At 31.8% G+C, this 10,952-nt stretch overlaps 1 protein-coding gene across 8 annotated transcripts; it reads left to right on the top strand.

Moving 5' to 3' along the window:
• Positions 1 to 932: 932 nt before the first annotated feature.
• Positions 933 to 8,541, top strand: LOC112795762 (regulator of nonsense transcripts UPF3). Of its 8 annotated transcripts, none has more exons than XM_025837902.2 (13): positions 933 to 1,420; positions 2,028 to 2,134; positions 2,489 to 2,584; positions 2,702 to 2,800; positions 2,935 to 3,011; positions 3,110 to 3,223; positions 4,104 to 4,248; positions 4,614 to 4,684; positions 5,475 to 5,907; positions 6,359 to 6,451; positions 6,542 to 6,660; positions 6,746 to 6,797; positions 7,606 to 8,541. In XM_025837902.2, the coding sequence occupies exons 1-12, from the start codon at positions 1,281 to 1,283 to the stop codon at positions 6,782 to 6,784; spliced, it is 1,533 nt and encodes a 510-aa protein (XP_025693687.1). In that variant the 5' UTR covers positions 933 to 1,280; the 3' UTR covers positions 6,785 to 6,797; positions 7,606 to 8,541. The 8 variants fall into 8 exon arrangements, 6 of the variants coding, with proteins under 6 accessions (XP_025693687.1, XP_025693688.1, XP_072090962.1 ...); XR_011880860.1 differs by having other exon boundaries at positions 948 to 1,420; positions 4,617 to 4,684; positions 6,746 to 6,863; XM_025837903.2 differs by having other exon boundaries at positions 948 to 1,420; positions 4,617 to 4,684.
• Positions 8,542 to 10,952: the final 2,411 nt, after the last annotated feature.

Below are 10,952 nucleotides of genomic sequence, written 5' to 3'. Positions count from 1 at the left end.
AGTAATCAATTTTAGTGATGTAATATTGTACAATTAGATATATATAAAATTATTTTATATTTATTAATATAAATTTAATTTTAATATAATGAATGTGTATAATATTTTTACACAATTATTTAATTATATATATTTTTTTATATAGTTATTCATATAATTAGTATAAAAGATAATTATTTTTTTACGTATTTAAGGTTGTGTTTGATTCTGACAAGAATAAAATAAGATAGTGAGAATAAGATACAAAAAACAGATACACAAAAATGAGTATTTTTATATTTTGTTTAGTAATAAATTAGAATAAATTATAAAATTTAAATTTATTCTTATTTTTTTATTAAAAAAATAAAAAAATATAATAATAAATATAATTATAAAAAATAAACAAAAATAATAAAAAATAAAAAAATATCAGTATCAGAATGAACAAAAAAATACTATTTAGTATCTTTAAATATAATGGACTTGTTTAGATGCTATTTTTTTTAAAAATATTTTTTTCTAACATTTTTTTAAAAATTTTTTTACAAAAATAAAAGTGATTTTATGTTTAAATATTTTATATAAAAGATATTTTTATTTATTAATTATGTTTGGATAAAGTAAGATAAACGTATTTTTTTTGTTTATTTATTACGTAAAAAATATATTTTATTTAAAAAAAAATAAAAAAATCGTAAATTATAATTTCTCATTAAATATATTTTTTGGTACTTTTATTTTTATTATTAAAAATGAACTAAATATACTAAAAAAAAAATTTAATATTTTTTATCGATTTAATAATACTAAAACAAATATAATATTTCTAATTATATCTCCTCTGTTAAATTCAATTTTGTATTGTGTATTTTTGTTTCATACTTGTAAACAAAGTAACAAACGCAGACTAAGTGGCGTTACGTGTAAATTAAATTCTATTTATATTTATACTGATATGTATAAGAGTGGCCTCGTACATTCGTAGATTACACGTTTTATAAGAAAAGAGAAGCGAACGGCAAAACGCAACGTCGCAACGGTATATGCTTTCCGCTGGCTAAGTCCTTTTGACATAACACACACTCTCACTAGCTTTGCTTAGGGCAGATGGCAATTTGGGGCTTTTTCTGCGTAATTAGGGCACACAATTTTCTGTGATTGATCCTCGCAAGCGGAAGAAGATGTAATACCAAAGAGATTCTCGTTCTTCATCCTTCATCTTTGACCGTTTCCGCGAGTGTCGTAACTGCAGGACTCGAAGCCATTTTTCTGTTAGGGTTTTTCGTCGTTGTCTTCGCATGAAGGGTGCGTTGGATCGGACGAAGGTGGTGCTGCGGCACTTGCCTCCTACGATTTCTGAGGCCGCACTTTTGGACCAAATTGACGGCACCTTCGCTGGCCGCTACAATTGGTTCTCCTTTCGTCCTGGAAAAATCAGGTTTGCGATTCTGCATTTCTGCTCCTTCAGATTGTAATGTTTAGTTTCTTTTTTCTTCATTGTTTCTTTGCTTTAATATTCCTTTGTTAATGTTTATTTAGATATTGTTTTGTTCCGTTATTGAATCTTGTTTTATGCAAAGAAGTGATCAAAATCCTTGAAGGGATAGTTTAATGTCCAGCATATCTTTTCTTTTAGTGTCTTTTTGTGCTTATGCATCGACTGCGGACGTTTCTGTTGTAGCAGTATGTATATGAAGGAAGAGTGGCTTTGGAATCATCCTTGTTACTTCTCTTTTGTTCTACATTCTTACACTAAAGTTATGGTTGCGTGTATATCTCTATTACCGGAGCCAAGTAACCCTGGTTGAGGTTTGCCCTGTTATTGGGAGAATAACTTTAAAATATATTTGAATTGTTCACCATGTTGTTGCCTGTTTCATTGGTAGCACTCCTTTTTCTTGAATTCCTTTATTTGAAGTTTTTTTTTCTCGTAAAGGCTGACCGTCTATGATGCGATTTGTTATATGAATGGATGTGCGTTTACAATGCGTAGCATATATGTTAAGCCTTTTCTTTTTTTAAAAATCTTTTACATCGATTTTCAGCCAGAAGCATATGTCCTACTCCAGAGCTTACGTTGACTTCAAAAAGCCAGAGGACGTTATAGAGTTTGCTGAGTTCTTTAACGGCCACATCTTTGTAAATGAAAAGGGTAACTATTGACATCCTCTGCAATTATTCATTAGTCATGTGTATGATCTTGCAAAAGTAAAAGGGTTGTATCATTGTCATCATTATTGTAGTTGGATTTTGGTCAGTGCATTTTTACTAGCTTCTATAGATATGTCTCCAGTACCGAAGCTGGCTCTCCACATATTTTAAGCAATGAGTGGAATATCTGACTTGAGACAGGGTTTACGTTGCATATACTCAATATCTTTTAAGGAATATGTGTCGAAAGCTTTAGATTATCATCAATTTTGTATTCAAAGTAACTTAATCCACATACACACTGCATCCTGACTCTGGATCTCTCTCTCTCGCTGTGGCTGTATTTCCTTCCCAGGAGCACAGTTCAAAGTCATGGTTGAATATGCTCCTTCACAACGTGTTCCTAGACAGTGGTCTAAAAAGGATGGCCGAGATGGGTCCATATACAAAGGTACCACTTAGACAGAGACTTGACGTATCTTTCAGGGTATATGTTAGTCAATTGGACTTATATGTATTGAATCTTTTCCTTTTGATAAATATTAGTATTTGCATGGTTAACATCTAGATTCTGAGTATCTGGAGTTTCTTGAACTTCTTGCCAAGCCTGTTGAGAATCTTCCCAGTGCTGAGATACAGTTGGAGAAAAGGGAAGCAGAACGATCAGGTTAGGCAATTAATATGGAAAATATGCAATAAATTTTAGGTTTGAAAGTTAAGCAATATAATATCGTTCATTGACAGAATTGGTAGGTCTGATATATCTTTAATTTTATTTATTTGATTCGTGTTCCTAAGCAGGTGCTGCAAAAGATAATCCTGTAATTACACCATTGATGGACTTTGTGCGTCAGAAAAGAGCTGCCAAGGGACCTCGGGTATTCTTGCATCTGATTAACTCATGAAGTCCCATTATGTGTGCATTTGTGTATCCATCTGTGCATGTGTTGAGATGTGAGAGTGAATGTTTGTGCAGAGATCACTTTCTAATGGAAAAGTGAGTAGAAGAGCTGGCACATCATCAAATGGGAGTAGTTGTTCTGCCTCGTCAAGACGAGGTTCTGGAAAGAAGAGGATTTCCACCACAATGGTGTGTTGCTTGTATTGTTAATTTGTTCACTAGTTCATTAGAGAGCAATGTGTTTTTCATTTCTAATTCTAAGTAACCACTTATATTTTGCTGTGGGGACTTGGGATGAATAATTTATTTCCATTTACCTGATTGTGTCAGATTGCATAGTTGTCTCCTTGCTAGGGTAAAAAGATCAATTTTTAGTTCTGAGAAGTTAAGTATTAGTACTGGCAATTAGATGCAATATTTTTCTAAACAAGCTGTGATATATTTTTATTTTATTCAACCTCATTCTTTTGTAAAACTGTGGGAGGGAAATAAATACTTTTGATTTTTGTGGTATTGTTTGGCTTATGAAACTAGCAGAAGCATGAAATAATATTTTTTCTTATTTAGAGAAATAGGTAGTGAGCAGCTTATATTTTAAGCAGAAGCAGTAGAAGAGAGTGAAATGATCCTTAAATTTCATGCACCATTTTTTTTAAGAAAATATCATTTATTATCTATTAATTTAAAGGATAATAATTTCTTTTTTAATAAAAAAAGTACTTCTATAATTTCATCAAAATATAGAAGTATCTTTTTTCAATGTTTGCTCCTGTTTCTGCTTTTGGGAAGAAAAAACACAGTTCTCTCAAAATCTTAACTGAATGGCCCCAATAATATATTTTCCGGAAAAATTGCAGATGGAACTTAGAGTGATATGATTAAAAAATGGTCACTTTAAATTGTTATTAATATATTAGTTTACTATAAATCAAATTTTTAGTTCATCGTAAAGCAATGCCAGTATTTGATAATTCTCTAGTTGTAATTGCTTGCACACACAGATATGGAGAATGATCTTGGTTCTAACTTGTGCTTAACAATGTCTGATTTTCACTTCTATGTCGGACAGTATGTTGCAAGAGACACAGGGAAAGGTTCCACTGGAAAAGACAAAACAATTTACACTTTGGTTCCCAGGCAAGGTGATCAGCATCATTCAAGTAAAACTTCAACTGTGGCTTCCTCAGATGCAAACCAAACACTGGATGAGAATGGTAAGTTTATATTTTTGTTTGGAATTTAGTTGTTATTTGTTTCTCCTTTACGTCTCATTTACGGCTTGGGGCCCATGTTTGAAAACCTCTTTGAATGTATACATTTGTTTTATTTGATGAATTTAGGGCATTGAGATTTTTTCTTCTAATATAAGTTGTGATATCAGCATAATCCCTGTGCCCTGTTTCTTAACTGGCTCTCCTAGCATTCTTGTTTCTGCATCATCATCATCATCATCATCATCATTATATTATTATTATTGGAGTCGCTGTCTATTTTTGTATGAGTTAATAGTTTAGCTTTGTTTTCTTCAATTTAATTGTGTTCAATGGGGATTTGCTTAACACTTTGTCCTTTATTTAAGGAGTTGCTGGAAATACTGGTTCCGGGAAGAAGGTCCTGCTTCTTAAAGGGAAGGAAAGAGAGATAATTAATGTGAGCTTATTTTCATCTGAGTAGTCCATTTTATTTATATGCTTGCACATGTTGCAAAAGGATTCGTCTAGAACCCTTAGGATGTGTTGACTAGAATGCATATTTTGATGCACAAGGAAGAAAATGCAGTGTGGACAAACCTGACCTGAATTGAATGAAAGTTGTTCTATTTACTGTTCTTACTCTTATGGGAAGCAACTTTGAAATTCTGCTTCTTTATGTTGTGACGTCAATGTCAATGAGTTGCCACTGGTCATGTCTAGTTTGTATCAATCAGATGCATCTTGATCTGGTTTTCTGCAATTATCGCCTAAATTTTAATTAATTTAATTGATTCATTCTATTTGAATGTTCTCATGGATGATAGTATCCTTAAATCATCCTTTTACTAATTGGAGTTGTTGATAAATGTTGGTTTCAATGTAACCTTAGTGGCTCATGAAATGACGAGGAGAGAGGTTAACTAATTTATTAAGATTCAAGGATGGCACTTGTTTTTACTTGTCAGTTAATAATAAAAAGGTCAATGTACTATAGAGAAAGCACTACTTATAGATGGTATTATGATGCTTATCATTTTATTGGCATAATGGTTCATACTAAAGTGACTTTGAGGATTATTTTCCTCTAATATGCTGCCTTATTGCTCATGACATGAAATATGATGAATCAGGAATCAACTATAAGTTCTGGCATGGATTGTTCTTTGGTTCCTTTTATTGTGATTGATGGATTTATCATGTATGATCATGCTATCACTTCATATGTTGATGGGTTTCTTATTGTGCAGGGGCCTGATTTAGATAGTTTATTAGAGCAGAATAATGTAACATCTTCAGCCAAAACAATTGTTGGCTCAGCACCTCTGAAGCAGAATCAGAGGCATGAAGGTAGTGCAAGGATTATTAGAAGCATACTCTCAAACAAGGAAATGCGTCAAAGTCAGTTAGCCAGGCCTCAATCGGAGCAGACAATACCAACATCTGATCTACAAAAAGAAAGACAACCACCTCGCCCTGTACATGTGCAATTGATTTTAAAGGGTTCTAATGGGACACCAGAGAATAGGATTGGCATGCATGATTCACGTAATTCAAGTGAGAGGCTGGAGAAACGTGTTAGGCATAAGGATAGACCTGATCGTGGTGTATGGACAAATCGTTCAATTGGAGGCGATGATTCTTTATCATTGTCTGCTTCCTCACAAGTAGACCATTTGGAAGGTAGATGCTTCATTATTTTTACTATGATTTCAATGACAGGTCTTCTGAAAAGCATGTTTTATGAGATAGAACTGTACATTTGGTGTAAAGCTCATGATCTTTGTAAAGGACTTTGCCTCAGACATGTAGAGAGATTAGAAAGCTATGCCTTATAGATAGCTCTTTTGTTTTGTCTCTTGTATGGAAGATCTCTATCCTCCTTGAATTTGTTCTTCTGTCTTAATGATATTGTCTTATCAGTGTTTTTTTTATGTAATTATTATTTTTATTTATTTATTTGTTCAAAAAAGAATCCTTAGTGCTTGTATAAAATGTGAAAAAGCGAAAATCAGTTTTAATCAACGAGGCCACTGATGTTTAAGGCACAGCATTGTATTGTTGCCTGGAAATCTGGTGCAGCCTGCCTATGTGTTGTTCTCATTTGGTAATTTTTTATATGTATCTGAAACAGGTCATGCAGAGTCAAAACATGTGACAGCACATGTAAGAGGTGGGGATGTAAAATCGAACGCAAGTGGTCGTGGCAGTCATTCCTCAGAAAATGGTTGGTTTTTTGGCTTTGGAATATAGGATCTTTATGTGTGTAAATTTAGATTGGTTTTTGTTTAATTTTCAATGCTTGTGTGCTTTTCAGGCTTTGGTAAACATTTTGGTCGCCGGGGACCAACACATCTGAAGGATGTTGATGGCTATTCTGTTGCAAATGAGGGAAAGCATCATAGAAGAACTAGTGGCTCACATGGTTCCCACGAGGTACCTAAATTTGATTTCTGCCTGATTGTACACTGTATATTTTTTTCTGGTTCAATAAAATGTCAGTATCTCCTATGAATTGCAGAAACAGGTTTGGGTTCAGAAAGCAAGTTCTGGGACCTAGTGTATTTAGATTGGTGAGACACAATCTCTTGATCAGGCCTGTAATTACGTAGCTTAGAAACATGCTTTTTGCTGAACTGGTATTAGGACTTATCTGACATTTTTTTTCATGATTCTTATAAAATTTCTTAGTGTGGAATTGTCATATATTAGGATAAAAATCCATCCATATTGCTGTGCATCTCATACCATTTTTTTTTAGATTTTGATTAATTTAATGTTTTAAACAATCAAGCAGATTTCCCCCCCATAATATAGTTATTAAATTAGCATTAGCTTTATGAAATTTTAGTCTGCACTGCAAGGAGTGGTTAGGTTTTGCTTTTAACAGAGGCCTCATAATTGTCAATCTTATATCAAAGAATTTGTGAAGATATTATGCAAAACTTTTATTTGCTCACAATTAAACACATTCATCTTTAATAGTTAAGTTGTATTCTAAAATGTGCATAATTATCATAAGTCTAATGCATAAATGACAAGTCTATATAATAGAAGTCAAGAAGCAGAAGTGGGAAAAGCCCGAAAAACTGCACCAGCTATAATGTTAAGCCACTGAGATTTAAGGGCCTAGTAGCTTTTTCTAGAAACCTTAAAAACCCAGATAAAGATAAGAAACACATCCAGCCCAAGCAAACTTACATTTCAACTCAAATTCTGTTTTCTGCATTAGCAAAGTTCATACAAGAGAGAGGTAACCATAGTGAACTGGTTGATGGCATTATGTTGTTTTCTAACTGTATATTGAAATTTAATGATTTTCAGTGCCCATTTCTGTTTTCTGTATTTACCTGTGTGAAGGTTGATTATTTTCCTGTGCAGTGGTAAGCTTGCTGACTTGCAATTTGGGAGCATCTATTTGCTAGCTGCTGGATTCTGTCTCTTTTTGGTTGACAGATTCTTCTAGGTAACTGAGTTTGTGTGGTAAAAAATTCTTTACAATTGAAATATTCGGACATAGAATTGAAGATGGGATCCGTACAGAGAGAGAGAGAGAGATTATTGGCATCAGAATTCCTTGGTCTCCCTTTTACAAATTGTAGATGTTTGAAGAATTGTGGATAGATTTGAATAGCCTGGCAAGTTGACTGAGTAATGGGCATTGTCTGGGTTTATATTCCAATATCTTAAGTAGTTTAGGTGTAAATATGAATCCAGGATTTTGTGTGTCCTTAGCCCCTATTATACAATCTCTCACTAGCTGTCCACCAAATACAAGTAGGAGCTTGCGAAAATGATCCTGGATCAGTTTTGGACTACCTCTCTGCTCATTTACATTGAAGGAACACTCAAATGGACTATGTTGCAGGCTTGCTATGTCTTCATCCTTTCGTTGACTTTGGAGTTTTCTCCAGGGCACAGACACGGAAATACCATAGATGGTGTGTTACTAAGGATAAATAAGGTCTTGCGGGAGTTACTAGTGTGTGGATATTGTTTTGGCTCTAAAATATTATTGTACAGTGTGGTATTGCATACTTGCATGTCTCAGCAAAACATGGCTGTTACACTGCTGGTTCGTGATTATAAGTTAATTAATTTTGTGAATTACCATCCTTAACCTTCCCAAACGTAGCAGTTATAAACCCATGTTTAGATTATTGTGGATGTCATCCGTCTGTAAAGTCCTTTATGCTATTTGGGTATTAGAATTCCATCAGGATCACATTGGGTGTCATGGTGTGTGGATGTTTTCCCACTGTAAAGTTTGGGAGGGAGGAAGTTTATCCTTATATTTAATAACATCTTTTTACCAAATTTACTCTGGCTTCCTTCTGTTGTTTTTCAATTTTCATTTTTAGCACGAGATTTAAATATATTACTGTGGAAATTCATGTAGTCGGCTTCACGTAGTAGTTTTCATGTTTTTCCTGTAAAATGATAGTTAAAATTTAAAAGTTATTAGATTTTCATGTAAAGATGATAGTTAAAACTTAAAGGTTATTAAATAGTTTAATCAAATATGTTAAATAATTTAATTTTTATTTATCAATTTTATTCGAGCCAATTGCACGCTGGTGTTTACTTTATGATACACACAAAGAAGGGCACATTGATATTATTGATTTAGCTTCTCTAATGTTTTTTTTTTTTTTTTTTTGGACTTGAGCTTCTCTAATGTTGTCTCACATAAGTTACTCAACTCTTGGCTCTTTTATTATTATTATTATTATTTGTTCCCTTCTATTTGTTGATTTGGCACCCTCGTCCAGCAGTGCTAACATGAAACGTCAACTTAGCAATGGAATAGGAAAAGGTAGACTAGACACTAGAGGATTGGACTTACTCTACCCTCCACCGCATAAAATTTGTTCTGTCTTCTATTTTTTTATTATGACGTTTAAATGTTATAAATTAAAACTAGTGGTTGTGCTCAATGTGTTTCAGTATACAAGAATTTATGGCAGAAACAACGGTGGTCTTTGTCTTCTTTTAATTCATGGTACAAAGTACTGTAGTAATTAGTCAGACTAGCGGGACCGTTTTTCGTGGTCATTTGCGCACATGAAATAATGGTTAAGATTATATGTATTATATTAAATAATCTAGTGAAATATATTAAAATATTTGAGAATTTTTAATTATCGTGATATTTTTATAAGAATATATCCTTAGTTGATGATATTGGATTAAGAACCTTTTTTCTTGTTCTCATCCACAAGACTAATGGATACATCATTTTAAAAGCTAGTAGTGGTGGTTAAGGAGGCAAGGATGGCCTACATATACCGTGTCAAGCAATGCGTAGATTGGAGCGAACATGCATCTAGAATATTCTTCCCTCTCCTCCCTCTTCATTTTCTTAAAATTCGTTTTATATTAATATATATAATACTATAAATGTTTAATATACATAACTCCCCCACTCACCAAGTACTATTTTAGTATATGCTTCAACTTGGGATGTTCAGCCACTTTCACTAATCCCATGTTAGTAAGGTTGCTTTTTATTATATACCTTTGGAAAAAAAAAGAGGTTGCTTATTATTATGAATTTGTTTGGAATGATAGAAATTATAATTTATTTAAGGGTTTTTTTTATTTTAGAATAATTAAAAATAAATTATTTGATTTTTTTAATTTTAATTTTATTTTTTTTTCATTTATAAATCAGACTAAAAAAGATTTAATTTTCAAATTCACTCACATATTTTTTAAATTTAAATTTTATTTTATTAATATATTATAATTATTTTAAATCATAAAATTAAATTTTAAATAGAAATCATTTAAAAAAAAGTTCTCATGTTAAATAGTTTTCAAACCATTTCTATATGTTTGCACCACTGTCCATTTATGATTTATCCCATAAGTCTAGTTTTTCAATGTAATGAGACTGATGTTCGGTAAAGTTGATACAATGCTAATGTAGTTCATCAAAGAGGAAGATGACCTATTACTAATATAATTATGTTTATCTAATGAGCTAACTATGGGTGGCAATCGACAGATAGGGAGTAGATTTTGTCCTATTCGATTTCGTTTCGTCGAATAATAACTCGAATAGAATTTGTCTCATTTTTGTTTGTGGGTAATAAAAAGTTGAATTTTAACTCGTCTCTATAAATATCATCTCTTTAATAATTAAAATTTAATAAATAAAATAAAATTTTAAAATTTATATAACTATCATTATATATATAATATAAATTAAAATAAAAATTTAAATATAATATAATATTATTAATCATTTTATTAACTATTTTACATATATAGATATTACCTAAATCCGATCTTGTCATCCGCTAAAAACCCATTTTATATCGGGCGGATAATTACCCATCCTCTATGAATGGATAAAGATTGGATGAGTATCAGTAAATTTGGATAGTTTGCCATCCTTAAAATTAAGTATTGTTAAATTCTGGCAGGGTTTTTTTGTTTTTTTTAAGATTTAATTATTTTGTTGGTTTCTATAGTTTTGTAAAATTTTTAATTAAGTTTTTATAATTTTTTTTCTTTTTAATTGAATCTCTGCACTATTTTTTTTTAATTAAGTTCTTCTTAATAGTAATTGACTTAATTTTATAGGGACCTAACTAAAAAAAAGAATTGGTATACGAACCTAAAAAAAATAATAAAAAAGTATACGGACCCAATTAAAAAAAATGGTACAAGGACTTAATTAAAGAGAAAAAAAGTACATAAACCTAATTGAAAGTTTCCCG

The sequence above is a fragment of the Arachis hypogaea genome, chromosome 4 (genome assembly GCF_003086295.3).
Source record: "Arachis hypogaea cultivar Tifrunner chromosome 4, arahy.Tifrunner.gnm2.J5K5, whole genome shotgun sequence".
Lineage (NCBI taxonomy): Eukaryota > Viridiplantae > Streptophyta > Magnoliopsida > Fabales > Fabaceae > Arachis > Arachis hypogaea.
The sequence above is the reverse complement of the archived record's forward strand: the minus strand, read 5'-3'. Positions and strand labels throughout refer to the sequence as shown.